The 12,500-nt window shown below is 33.3% G+C and overlaps 2 protein-coding genes across 9 annotated transcripts in view; one reads left to right on the top strand and one right to left on the bottom strand.

Moving 5' to 3' along the window:
* The window catches only part of LOC122264916 (uncharacterized), a 24,804-nt gene extending 22,661 nt beyond the window's left edge, over positions 1 to 2,143 (top strand). The window contains exons 9-12 of the mRNA XM_086545809.1: positions 441 to 461; positions 921 to 1,032; positions 1,671 to 1,799; positions 1,993 to 2,143. Of these exons, the coding sequence (XP_086401935.1) occupies positions 441 to 461; positions 921 to 1,032; positions 1,671 to 1,799; positions 1,993 to 2,143 (413 nt within the window). The remainder of the gene's footprint in view (positions 1 to 440; positions 462 to 920; positions 1,033 to 1,670; positions 1,800 to 1,992) is intronic.
* Positions 627 to 12,500, bottom strand: part of LOC122255803 (kinase suppressor of Ras 1) — a 40,083-nt gene continuing 28,209 nt past the window's right edge. For 4 of the 8 annotated variants that reach the window (XM_043020113.2, XM_043020116.2, XM_086546306.1 and 1 more), the window contains 7 exons: positions 11,955 to 12,111; positions 11,375 to 11,681; positions 11,004 to 11,210; positions 10,327 to 10,460; positions 8,651 to 8,785; positions 7,326 to 7,455; positions 627 to 5,251 (listed from right to left, as the gene is read on the bottom strand). In XM_043020113.2, the coding sequence (XP_042876047.1) occupies positions 5,099 to 5,251; positions 7,326 to 7,455; positions 8,651 to 8,785; positions 10,327 to 10,460; positions 11,004 to 11,210; positions 11,375 to 11,681; positions 11,955 to 12,111 (1,223 nt within the window). In that variant the 3' untranslated portion in view covers positions 627 to 5,098. The remainder of the gene's footprint in view (positions 5,252 to 7,325; positions 7,456 to 8,650; positions 8,786 to 10,326; positions 10,461 to 11,003; positions 11,211 to 11,374; positions 11,682 to 11,954; positions 12,112 to 12,500) is intronic. The other 4 variants (XM_086546305.1, XM_086546307.1, XM_086546308.1 and 1 more) reach the window with 1 other exon arrangement.

Below are 12,500 nucleotides of genomic sequence, written 5' to 3'. Positions count from 1 at the left end.
CTAAATACACTAAAAAGTCTGCAGAATTAATATTAATGTATTACTTGCTTATGTAATTGTATTTGATAATATTCATAAGTTTATTTTTGAGAATGTAATACTAATGTAGCACTTTTTGGAAAACAAGAAAAAATATGACGTTGATAGTAAAATAATATTTATAAAAAACATATATTTACCAATAATTAAAAGTTTTGAAGTATCCCTTCCCACAACTAATGAACTGTACTATTTTAACTAATTTGATACTCATTCATACAAATTTCATATGAATCTCTCATTCTCTTCTATTTTTCTATCATAAAATCAGTTTTTCTTCTTCATCATAATCAAATATGGCTTGTCATTGATATCATTTTGTACCTTACGGAAAATTTTATGTCTCAGAGGTCAGTTTAGATTATCTCCTGATGGTAATTCCAATGCTTTATATTTTCTAGGATATATTTCTATGCATAGAAGTCAGATCATTCTTTTGTGGTAATTTTAGTGCATTTAGCTATATGTACTCCGATGTACATAGATTCACTGAAGTATATGTGTGTAAAATGTACCATGAAAAGGTAATTTTACATATGAAGTGAGGCTGTAAATCTAGTTTATTCAAGGTTTATGATAGGCCAAAATTATGATAAAAAGACTTATGTATTAATGCATAATATATACAAACTATATTTGGTAGACACATCAGTATGTACAAATAAATTAAGTATTATACATAATATTAATGAATTGTAAATCTAGAGATACACATTATATAAACCAGTGATAAAAAGTAAAAAAAGAAAAAAAAAAAAAAAAGTAAAAAAGAAAAAAATAATAAGAAAAAAGAAAACCAAGAGAAAAAAAAATGAGGAGAAATATTGTCTCATGAGGACACACGTTGAGGACTGAAGCCTGGACCTTGATGCTCATTACAGCTAAACCCCTGGCTAAGAGGCAAACCCTAAAAGGGGGGAGGCTGTCAGGGGAAGCCACTCCAGGGGTAACGTCACTCCCACCACCTGGGATTCCTATGTGTTACGGAGGAAGGTGAGGGAGGACGGGCTGTAAGGGAACCCGACATCTACTAAGAAGGGCACGAGATGGAAATTATGAGAAAAATCAATAAATAAATTTAAAGTAAATTATATTCAGGTATAACAGATACAGAAATACAAGATAAACGGAAAATACATATCAACAGCACAATACCAGAACAACAGATGTTAAAGAGGAAAAGATAAGGAATAAACAGAAAATCGACAAAAAAAAAATATATAATCATTTCACATGAACAAAAACGAATGTCATAAATGTCTAATTCAAAACTAAAAAGATATAAAGGACTTCTTGCATGCTACAGTAAGGAAAAATAACAATGACAACCACTATAATGATGATAATAATCAATAAAAATGCTTGAAAAAGTAACAATAATAACAATAGTAATAATATTAGTAATAACAATAACAATAACCATCATTATCATTATCACTATCATCATAAAGCAACAATCTCAATAATCAATCAATTCATGATAATAACGACAAAAATTCATAATAATAATAATAATAATAGTAATAGCAGTTTAAAACAACCAATACATCGTATGTATTATACCCGAAATCACAGGTACAAAGTCACAAAATAAATTACAGTATAGTTTACAGCTAAGAGATATGGCCCAGGTACAATGATTTAGTGAGGTGGGGGATTACCTCAGTTAACCAGTGCATCTGGGGTTTTCATGATGTTAGTAGAGCCCTCAAAGAGAATTGGGGGAACACTTTGAGGGTTTCACCAAGCTTGAAGAGACCGTAAGATTACTTTTGATGCCAAGCCCCTTTGTCAACTATTCCAGGCCGAACAGCCTTCAACAGTCAAAACTAGACAGCAGGACAAGTCACACAGAAACAGTTATGGTGGTCACGAAGGAGAGTTCCACTTTCCTATCTGGATAGACAAGGTGGAAGCCTCAAACCTGATACCAACACAAAATTTGTTCCCTAGAGTCTCTCCTGCACCATCATCTTTAAGAGAAAAAGCTGAAGACAGACTCCACACATACATAAACACCTACTACAAGAAAAAAGCTTGGCATATAAAACACCGAGCAGCAACAAGGATACAGCAACAACCCTACCTAATGAGGAGCCCGTGAATGAGGAACCCGTGTCTTGGTTAAGGACTCAAGGGTAAAACATCTGAGGAAATAAATATGAAGAATGGCATAAAAAAAAATCCAGCCTGGACCCTTTGAGACAGCACTTTTTTTTAAATACAAATCATAATAAATGAAATCATTTGAAACATGAAATATATCATGAAGAGATAAACTTCAAATAGCCAGGTTAATACAGTCTGAACTTCTCGTTGGAAAAATACATAAACATCTCCACGAACAAGTTAGGCTGTAGAATATCAACAGAAACCTACATCATACAAGTTTGATGTTTTTTTGATGTCACTATTACAAGTTTAGAGATGGATATCAATCAGATCTGTCATCCATTGGTTCCATGTATACTAAAAACAAGATCTGGTTCACAACTATCCTCAAACTTGTGTCAGTAAATTAGGAAAAATATTGAATAAACAAGTATTCATCTGTTGTATCAATTAACCTGGAAAAAAGAAGAGAAAATTTACATGTATTTGAGGTCTTGAGGTCAGGACAGAGGTATAGGATGGAACAAGGTATACTGGTACAAGGTGTTAGCCTTGAGGGTCTGACAAGGACCAAAGATGAAGGGATCAGAGAAGGCTGTGGTGGTCCTACAATTATAGTTACCAGGGAAATGGGGACGAGGGATGCTACTCTAAGTTCAGAAATAGAAAGGCTTTTGGAGGGGAGACTGGCTTGGAGGAGGACTGGAGAGGAAGAGAAAATGTGCAGTTGAAATGCTAAAGTAAACATCGACTTGCAAATATAATGTAATAATACTTTAGTGGATCCTCTAGAACACATCCTGAATGAAATTCTGTCATGAAGGAAAACTGTTCATCAGTCTCCACCAAAAAAGCACATGATGCATATGAAAACACTAAGATAGAAGAGCATACAAGTACAGGAAAAACTTGGTAACTCCAACTGTGCATCTGTGGCAACAAACTGTAAACTAATACAATCACTCAATACATTCTTCATCCAAAGCTTCTGTAAGGAAAATACAGGTTGGAATGAATAAACAGTATATAAATCAGTAGATGAAATTACCAAGATTCAACTGTATTACAAATATTACAAACAGGACAATAACACAGCGAAAACTGGACTTTGAAGAGTGCATAAATAGTTTCAGTAGCCATTTAGAGGCTAATTTATCAATGATGCTTATCATAATGACTTGAATTCAAACTCTATCACTTGTTAAACATATCGCATTTACAAATGATAAAATGGAACTAAACAATATTGTAACAGCATTGACAATGCATAATAAGGTGCTGTGCATTTACACTGAAATACAATTGACATGTAATTTTTCTTTATTTATCAAGATATTAATGGATCTTTGGATGCAGACCACTGCTGTTGGTGGACTCAGCTGATTTGTTGTGTTCCAAATACAACAGAGTTTTACCAGACAAGAAAGTTTGGCCTCTTGTCATGACTTCTACTGGCCATGGCTTGGTGACCTTGCCCACTGCCTTGGTATTATCTCTGTCTGCTCCTTCATAGACAATGCCAATCATATGGATGACTGACATCATTTTTCTTGACAAGTTATTAGTTCTCAAGTGGGGCATCTCTGGTGGCAAAACAAACTTCATAGTCAATTTATACAAGTTAAATGCTCAAAATGTTGTCAGCATTATAGCCGACTGGCCTATGGATGTTCCACCTTGCGTGGGATCTAGTAAGTCTATTCACCCACTGGGTTCTTTAAGGTCAATCAAAATTAAATTGGAGTACAACTCCATTCATCACATACATGATATGACAAGCAATCATCAACATATTGCAGGTCTTGACAAAGTACATTTGGCCAAATTCTGAAATGCTGTAGTGACACACTCTGGACAATTAAATAGTGAAGTGCTCAATGCCCTGTGAATGTTCTTTATCTCTTGGTCTGTTTTACCACAACTTGCCTAAGGATGTTTCAGAATCTGTTCTACTTCTACTTCACAACACAAATAATTACCTCACTTAAGTCCTGCGCAAGGTCCATGAGTGCTTATCAAAAAATGTATAAATATAGCTTGATCTACTGCAGGAAACTCTCTAGTGTACATTGGCTGACTAGAAAATGTTGGACTTGTATTATTAACTAGTAAGTTTAAAGTTGTTTCAATCTGGAAACCATTTTATAAAGACTTCTTTCTAGTTTTAAACTTTCTGATCTCAGTCACTACCCGACTGCTTTATTATATTCCTTATATTTTTTTTTGTTTCATTCTAATGCATGCATTTTATTTTTTTTAAGTTTCCATCGATAAATTAAAACAACACTATAATTTAGACTAAACAGCTTGAATAGAAAGGATTCATATAATAGACTACATTATCAAGAATACATGCTTACTCTGTGTTGATACCAAGCATTCTTGTACTGGGAGGGTTCCTTTAAAGTACATTATGAATAAATAACAAGATACTGATCTTCCCAATTTAGAAGAATTTCTGTCAGTATGAGAAAAAATAATGATTATATACCTATTACATTTTTTTATCTCTTCCCTTTTAAGGTCTGACTTTCAAGATTCATTATACTGGTTTAACAAACGGAAAGTAGTAAGCAGCAAAATTGCAGAGCAAAATTGAGCACAAAATCTAATTTTCTAACGGAAAACAAAAGTGACATTTCTGTCACCCACCACTAGTAGTGAAAACTGCAGAAGGTTTGTGCTTCTACATCCTATCTGCTTGTTCTCTAAGGACAAACACATTTGGAAAAGTGCTTATCCTAACACCATCCAATCACAAATGGGTGTTGTGCACACTTGCTGCATTCACTTTTGGCTGCTTTTAAAATTCAATGGAACAAAATTAGACAACAAAGAAAATAGGAAATACATTCTCAGAAAATAATAATAATCTGAATATCGCAGCACAAGCTGACTGACTCTCCAATTTCAACCACAGTTGCATCACGTCTCGGCGACTTGAAATCTACAAGACGCTCTCTGCGGAACGCGAGAGGTGGATAGGATGAGAAGGGGAGCGGTGGAGTCGCTTCTTGGGAAGTCGTGTCAAGCTGTTCAACATGGTGGAGAACTCGGGCCTTTCATCGGGCCGGTAACTCCAGCAGGCCATGAGTATGTCCTAATGGATAAAGGAAATAAAGGTATTACTAAACAAATCATGTAACATTCTCCTCAAAACATCAATATTACAATCTAAATATTAACACAAACACATTCAATGTATTTTGCTTAGGAAAACTGTTATAATAGCATGCTTTTAATATAATGAATTTCACATAACAACAGTAAATCGAATTCGAAATATGTATTTGTGTATGTACATAAATGTATAATATGTATGTAATGTATGTATGTAATGTATTATGTATGTATGTATGTATATGTATGTAGTAGTATATGTATGTGTATGTATGTATGTATGTATGTATGTATATGTATGTGTATGTATGTATGTATGTATGTATGTATGTGTACGAATATGTATATATGTGTGTATACATAATGTATGTGTATGTGTGTTTATGTATGTATGGATGTATGTCTGTATATGTATGTGTATGTATGTGTATGTATATGTATGTATGTGTATGTATGTATATTATATATATGTATGTATATTATATATATGTATGTATATTATATATATGTATGTATATTATATATATGTATGTATATTATATATATGTATGTATATTATATATATGTATGTATATTATATATATGTATGTATATTATATATGTATGTATGTGGATATATGTATGTATATGTATGTATGTATGTGTATGTATGTTATATGTATGTATATATTATGTGTATGTATATATGTATGTATGTATGTATGTATGTATGTATGTATTATGTATGTATGTATATTATGTATGTATGTATATGTATGTATGTATATATATGTGTGTATGTATGTACGTGTGTTTATATGTATGTATGTATTTATGTATGTATGTATATATATGTAGGTATGTATATATATGTATGTATGTATATTATGTATGTATGTATTATGTATGTATGTATATGTATGTATGTATATATATGTATGTATGTATATATATGTATGTATGTATATATATGTATGTATGTATATGTATGTGTATATATGTATGTGTATGTATGTATGTATGTATGTATGTATATGTATGTGTATGTATGTATATGTATTTATGTATGTAAATATGTATTTATGTGTATTTATGCATGTATGTATATGTATTTATGCATGTATGTATATGTATGTGTATATATGGATGTATATGTATGTGTATGTATGTATGTATATGTATGTGTATGTATGTATGTATATATGTATGTGTATGTATGTATGTATATATGTATGTGTATGTATGTATGTATATATGTATGTGTGTGTGTGTATATGTATGTATATGTATGTATGTATATATATGCATGTATATTATATGTATATATATGCATGTATATTATATGTATGCATATATATGCATGTATATTATATGTATGCATATATATGCATGTATATTATATGTATGCATATATATGTATATATATATATATGCATGTATATTATGTGTATATGTATATATGTGTATGTGTATATATGTGTATGTGTATATATGTGTTTGTGTATATATGTGTATGTATGTATATGTATGTATGTGTATGTATGTATGTGTATGTATGTATGTGTATATATGTATGTGTATGTATGTATGTGTATGTATGTATGTATGTATGTATATGTATGTATGTATGTATGTATGTATATGAATGTATATGAATGTATATAAATGTATATGTATGTATGTATGTATGTATGTATGTATGTATGTATGTATGTATGTATGTATGTATGTATGTATGTATGTATGTATGTACCTATTTATGTTATAGAATGATAATATCTACTGACATACCCATTTGTGGAGAAATCTGACAAATATGATTATCTTAACCCATTGATCGCAGATGGCATCATTTGTTGTCAAGGCAAGCAATAGGCCTAGACACGGATGGCCATATATGATAATACCAACACATGGCTGTATAAACTTACTTAAAAATAACGCAGTCAAAGGATCAAGCTGCTGATTTCAAATGGAATTACCCTTAGCAAATATCAGACTGAATTACCCTTTGCAAATATTAGACTCACACTTCGAATAAATTTGAAAACACATTACAATTCACAAGTTCTTACCTTAACATCCCGTGAAGCTTGTAGATGTGCCAGTGAAGGCTTCATTCCACGTCCAACTTGCCATATTATGGCCTCAGGGGGCAGGCCTTTATGGGGCCATTCACCACATAATAATTCATACCACACAGTACTGCAAAGATAACATACCCTTCTTATTTTTGTCCCCCATATATATGAAGGAAAGAAATCTGGACTTCTTGCAAAATTCTGACTTCAGAATCATTTCATGTATCATCTGTCATCAATGTATTCAATGTTTACTTCATATAAAAAAAAAAACTTAAGAACAAAGAACAAAAGTTTTGAACTTAATGAAACATGAAATCACATACAGAAAGACAGACAGTGATATAGATAACCTTTTAAATTTTTTGACCCACCGAATTAAGCGAGCTACAATGAAAATTATCATTTACAAATAAAAACAGTTGCAACCTAGACTTTTCAAGTTGCTTTACAAACATGGCCCATAAAACAGCATTCTTTAACACTTCATTGTTTCTGTGGGGGGGATTATAAAGACAAAAACAGAGGTTTGAGTGACTGGGAGCCTATCAAACTTCCAGCCAAATCACCTCAGAAACATACACACTCACACTCACACTCACACTCACACTCACACATGCTTATACATTCTCTCTGTGACAGTAGAATTGACCAGATTCCCTGACAGTATCAGAAAAAAAAGCTGTGGCCTTTAGAATTGTAATAGTCACTTAACATAGAAATCATGTTGGAATTTGAGATTAAAATATGTTAAAGTAAAGTACCATTTGGAATGCAGAAAACTATGAAAAAAAATTTCAGGCCAAATTTTGCATTGACAGTCATCTGGACAATGATTAAAATAAAGAGGACCATATAGTTAACCTATTTATGACTGGTCAATTATTTGCTCAATGCTGTTCCCACTATGAATATAACAAGCACACTTAGCCTCCACATGCGAGATTTCTCCTGGCACAATGCCGCACTGCGCCTCTCAAAACACTTTTCCCCAGCTTAACCCACTGGAACAATGCCGCAATTGCGCCTCTCAAAACACCTTAATAATTCCCCCGTCGGGAATGGGTTAATTATACAGGGTGATATGTAAAGCGCGTATTTAGAGGGGGAGATCATGATGGATAGAACAATATCTGACCTGAGCAAAATATTACCATGACCTGATATCATATCATCCAGTGCAAATGGGTTAACTATTTTTCTTGTTTTCTCTTCTTTTATGAGCATCATAACCAACAAGCAGTTAAGCATCTCATACTTCTACAAATGTTCAGTACTTTTATGCATAGCTTATCTACCTGTAGAAACGGATAACTTACCCGAAACAATAAACATCTGAATAGGTGGTGAAAGGAAGGCCATCGTCTTGTTTCTGTATTACACGCAAGTTCCTCATGACCTCCGGGGAGAGATAACACAGCCAACCAGGAGGAATACTTAACCAGTTGCCTCGTCTGAAACCACACAAAGTAATATGACAAATGCACATTCTACTATATATTCTTAAATATATATTCTACACAACTTTTACTACTGCTCCGAGAAAGTATCAATCCACAGCAGAGAGATTGGAGAGAAAGACAGAATTTTTGGGGGGATCACCTGGTCTACATCCCACAAAATTGCAATTTCGTGGGATTAATACTCTAACATCCCCTGGCATACCTGTAAAACGTTAAACCCAAATACGTGTTTTCAATGACAAATGAATTACAGGCCATTTTCTCAAACCAAATGTTGGTGAACTTTGAGGTCAATAGACATTGTAACTAACGGCTATAGGTGGATCGTTCTCATACCAATCAAGAGAACATAAAAAATTCTATAATCTGTGCATGAACAAGAAGCACCTTCTGTGAACTAAAGAGGGGGAAAGGGAGAGGAGGTCCATTTCTTAGACAAAGTGTTTTCTACTTATAGAATGGGATAAGTTTTCTATATGATATATGAATATCAGTGAGGCTGAAATATCTCCACTTTTTTTTAATAAATATCTAATACTTTTTTCAAATCAAAGAGTTATCCTCAAAAAGTTAAAAGCACTCAAAAACTACTTTGCACTGAAAATCTGACTAATCACCCTAAAAAAGTAAGCATGTTTACACACAAATTTACACATATGTTCAAAGCAATACATAAAAAAAAAACATTACACTTTGTAAAAGTCCATCATCAACTTCATTTTTCTTTTTTTCTTATCAATAGACGAGATAATGAGCATAACTGTACTACTGACCTTCACCCTTTCATATGTATTTTAAAACTTACAAATCATTTGAGAACCATTATGATGATTTTAAAGATCAGAAAGTTAAAAGATGAGACTCAAACTCCTTTCAAATGATGGTCAAATAAGGCAACACAAGCAGCTACCGGGCCGGGCCGATAGGGTATAAAATTGTGGTGCTCATATCAATTAACCAAATTTGCCTAAGGTGGAAGTTGGAAATTGTGTGTTATTTGCAACTGAATGGAAGGAAAGGCTGAGGCAAGGTAATTAGAAAAGGGTAGAAACAGTGCCGTTCATTACTTTAGCGATGAAAAAAGACAAAATTTTCCCCTACAGCTTTCTGAGAGCTGATTTTGGCATGAAACACTTTGTTGCCATAAAGACAGGTGATCAAAAATCATTTCCCTAAAACCATTAGGATTATAATTCAGATTTCTTATAATTCAAGATAGCAAATTAAATTGGAAAGCTTTTCAAGAAAATCAACTTCTTTTCATTCAAGGATGAAGTGGAAATTTCAAATATCAATCATCAAATATCTAACAACATGACATCCTTAAAGATACAGAGGTTTTATAAATATATCTCAAATGTATTCTGGGATAAAGATCAAACAGGCTGTTACTACTGATACATTATCCTATCTATATAAAACAAGCATTAAGAACACTGACCTAATCCATGGTTTAATTTCTGCAATATGCCAAGATTTACGATATCAAGGATCATAAAAGTTGTTACAGACAGTAATAAACAGGAACTAACCTTGTATCATGACAGAGTCTTGTAACATTGAAGAGTCCAAAGTCTGTGATGACAACCTTGCCACTCTCCAGGAATATGTTCTTGGTCTTAAGGTCCTTGTGAACGATGCCCCTTGCATGGAGGTAGCCCATACCCTGAAAATGGGAACATTAATTAATTTTCAAAATGCAATAATACATGAAACTAAATGAGGTCTTGAGAAGAAACACCCCAATGCTAATGAGCATGGGTATCTAAAGTTACAGTTATAAATTCATCACGGTTTTAACTCTTGATGTGCAATAGACATAATTTTTTGCAGATAGGCATGACCATTGCCCAAGGTGAAAAAGCTAAAGTTGTTTTCCATTTTTTTTTTCTCTATTTGCTTATCACAATTTTACATATTTTCTCATCCTCCACACAAATCATACAAAATTATCGTACTCAGGTCTGCATGGTATACAGGGGGCGAAAGACAGCACAAGGCATTGACTTGTTATCTCTTCAATTTCTTTATTGCAGTTTTGAGAATCATCCAAATTTCTAAGACAGTAATAAATCTAGCATTTACTGTTACATGAGTTTAGAGTGCTGTACATACCACCAAAATATGAAATTTACCTTAAATCTAAGTTTAGCAAAATTATTTCAAGAGGCAACTTCAATGCCAAGGCACTGATGGTTAAAGGACTTACCTGTGAAATTTGCTGAGCAATCAAGATGGTGCGTGACATGTTGAATTTGTCTTTCAGAACATGAATGTGTTTGTAGAGTGTCATGCCCTTGCACAGGCTTGTCACTATGGCCAGTCTTGGGGGCTTCATACACGCACCCATGAACAAGACCAAGTTCTCGTGACGGGTCTTGCGGAAAGTGCTCACCTGTTGGTACATTATTTCTTCCTATTAAATACATCTAGAATTAAGTCACTGCTGAATGACAATTAAAAGAAAAAAAAAGAAAAAAAAAAGTCAAAATGAAACTATCCTGCATTTGAAAATCCAATAAAAAAAAATCCATTACAGTGAACATCAAATTACTGAAGAAACACAGTTTAATCCTTCACCTCTGCCTTAAATGCTTCAAGAGTTTTCTCATCATTTACATAGTCCATTCGCAACTCTTTTATAGCCACTTGTCCGTGCCAATTTCCTGAATACACAATGCCAAATCTTCCTCGTCCGATGACTTCTCCTCTGTCGAGCTCATCGTAGGGAATGTCCCATTCTCGGAGAGACTGGGACACACTGCTGACGCTGTTTTGACGAGTACATCTTGGATCTGCATTTTCTCCGTCAGATACCGTGGAATCTTGCGAATCTACACGACCCGCTATTGTGCGCTCAGAATCATCAGTGCCAGTACTGCCAGACCTAATGGGATGTTATATGTTATTATTTCTGGAAAACAATATATACATTTCCTTGATTTCTCTTTTATTATAAAACATGCAACTTTACAGGAAATTTCTCAGAAACTAATTAGAAGTACCAAACAAGTGTGATGAAAAAAGATATTGATATGTTTTTCCTCTAATTTCTATGCACAGCAATAATAACAACTGAAATATTGGCTTTCAAGAATATCTGGTACATAAGAACACTACCTCTTTCACAAATCTTACTTTGGTTACAAGAGGTACTTACCCTGAGGTTTGTGACACAGTGCGGTCAGAATCATGAGACTGTCTTGAATCTATCACATCACTCTGGGTGGAGGAAGCTGATATGGGGGCCTTAGTAGGGGGTCGGGGGGAAATAAGCCGCATATCCAGGGGAATGTCCCCGCACTCCTCATTCACCTCTGGTAATACATAAGTGTAATCCCAAACATCATTTATGGTAAAAATTGAGAAAATGAAATGTAACAAAATGCTTTATTACAAAAAGTGAATGATCTTAATTCTCATTAGCTAAGAACACTTGATATTTCCAAGGTTTTTACTTGTATCTAAAATCTGTAACTTAAACATTAGTTTTAAAGCATATGCCTACCACGCAACTTAATGACTTATAAGTAATAATAATTGTGCCAATGAATCATTTAAATGATTATGATATTCTTCTTCAAATTTCTGAAGTCTCTAGTGCTTCCTTATATTTTAAATTAGTGGTTCACCTTTTAATCAAAATATAATAAATAAGTGCCATGTGACTGCAACTTCTACTCATACTAGAATTTTCTTAAAATGG

This window comes from Penaeus japonicus, unplaced genomic scaffold (genome assembly GCF_977035675.1).
Source record: "Penaeus japonicus unplaced genomic scaffold, GWHDUDI00000001_assembly GWHDUDI00000017, whole genome shotgun sequence".
In the NCBI taxonomy this organism is placed as follows: domain Eukaryota; kingdom Metazoa; phylum Arthropoda; class Malacostraca; order Decapoda; family Penaeidae; genus Penaeus; species Penaeus japonicus.
The sequence above is the reverse complement of the archived record's forward strand: the minus strand, read 5'-3'. Positions and strand labels throughout refer to the sequence as shown.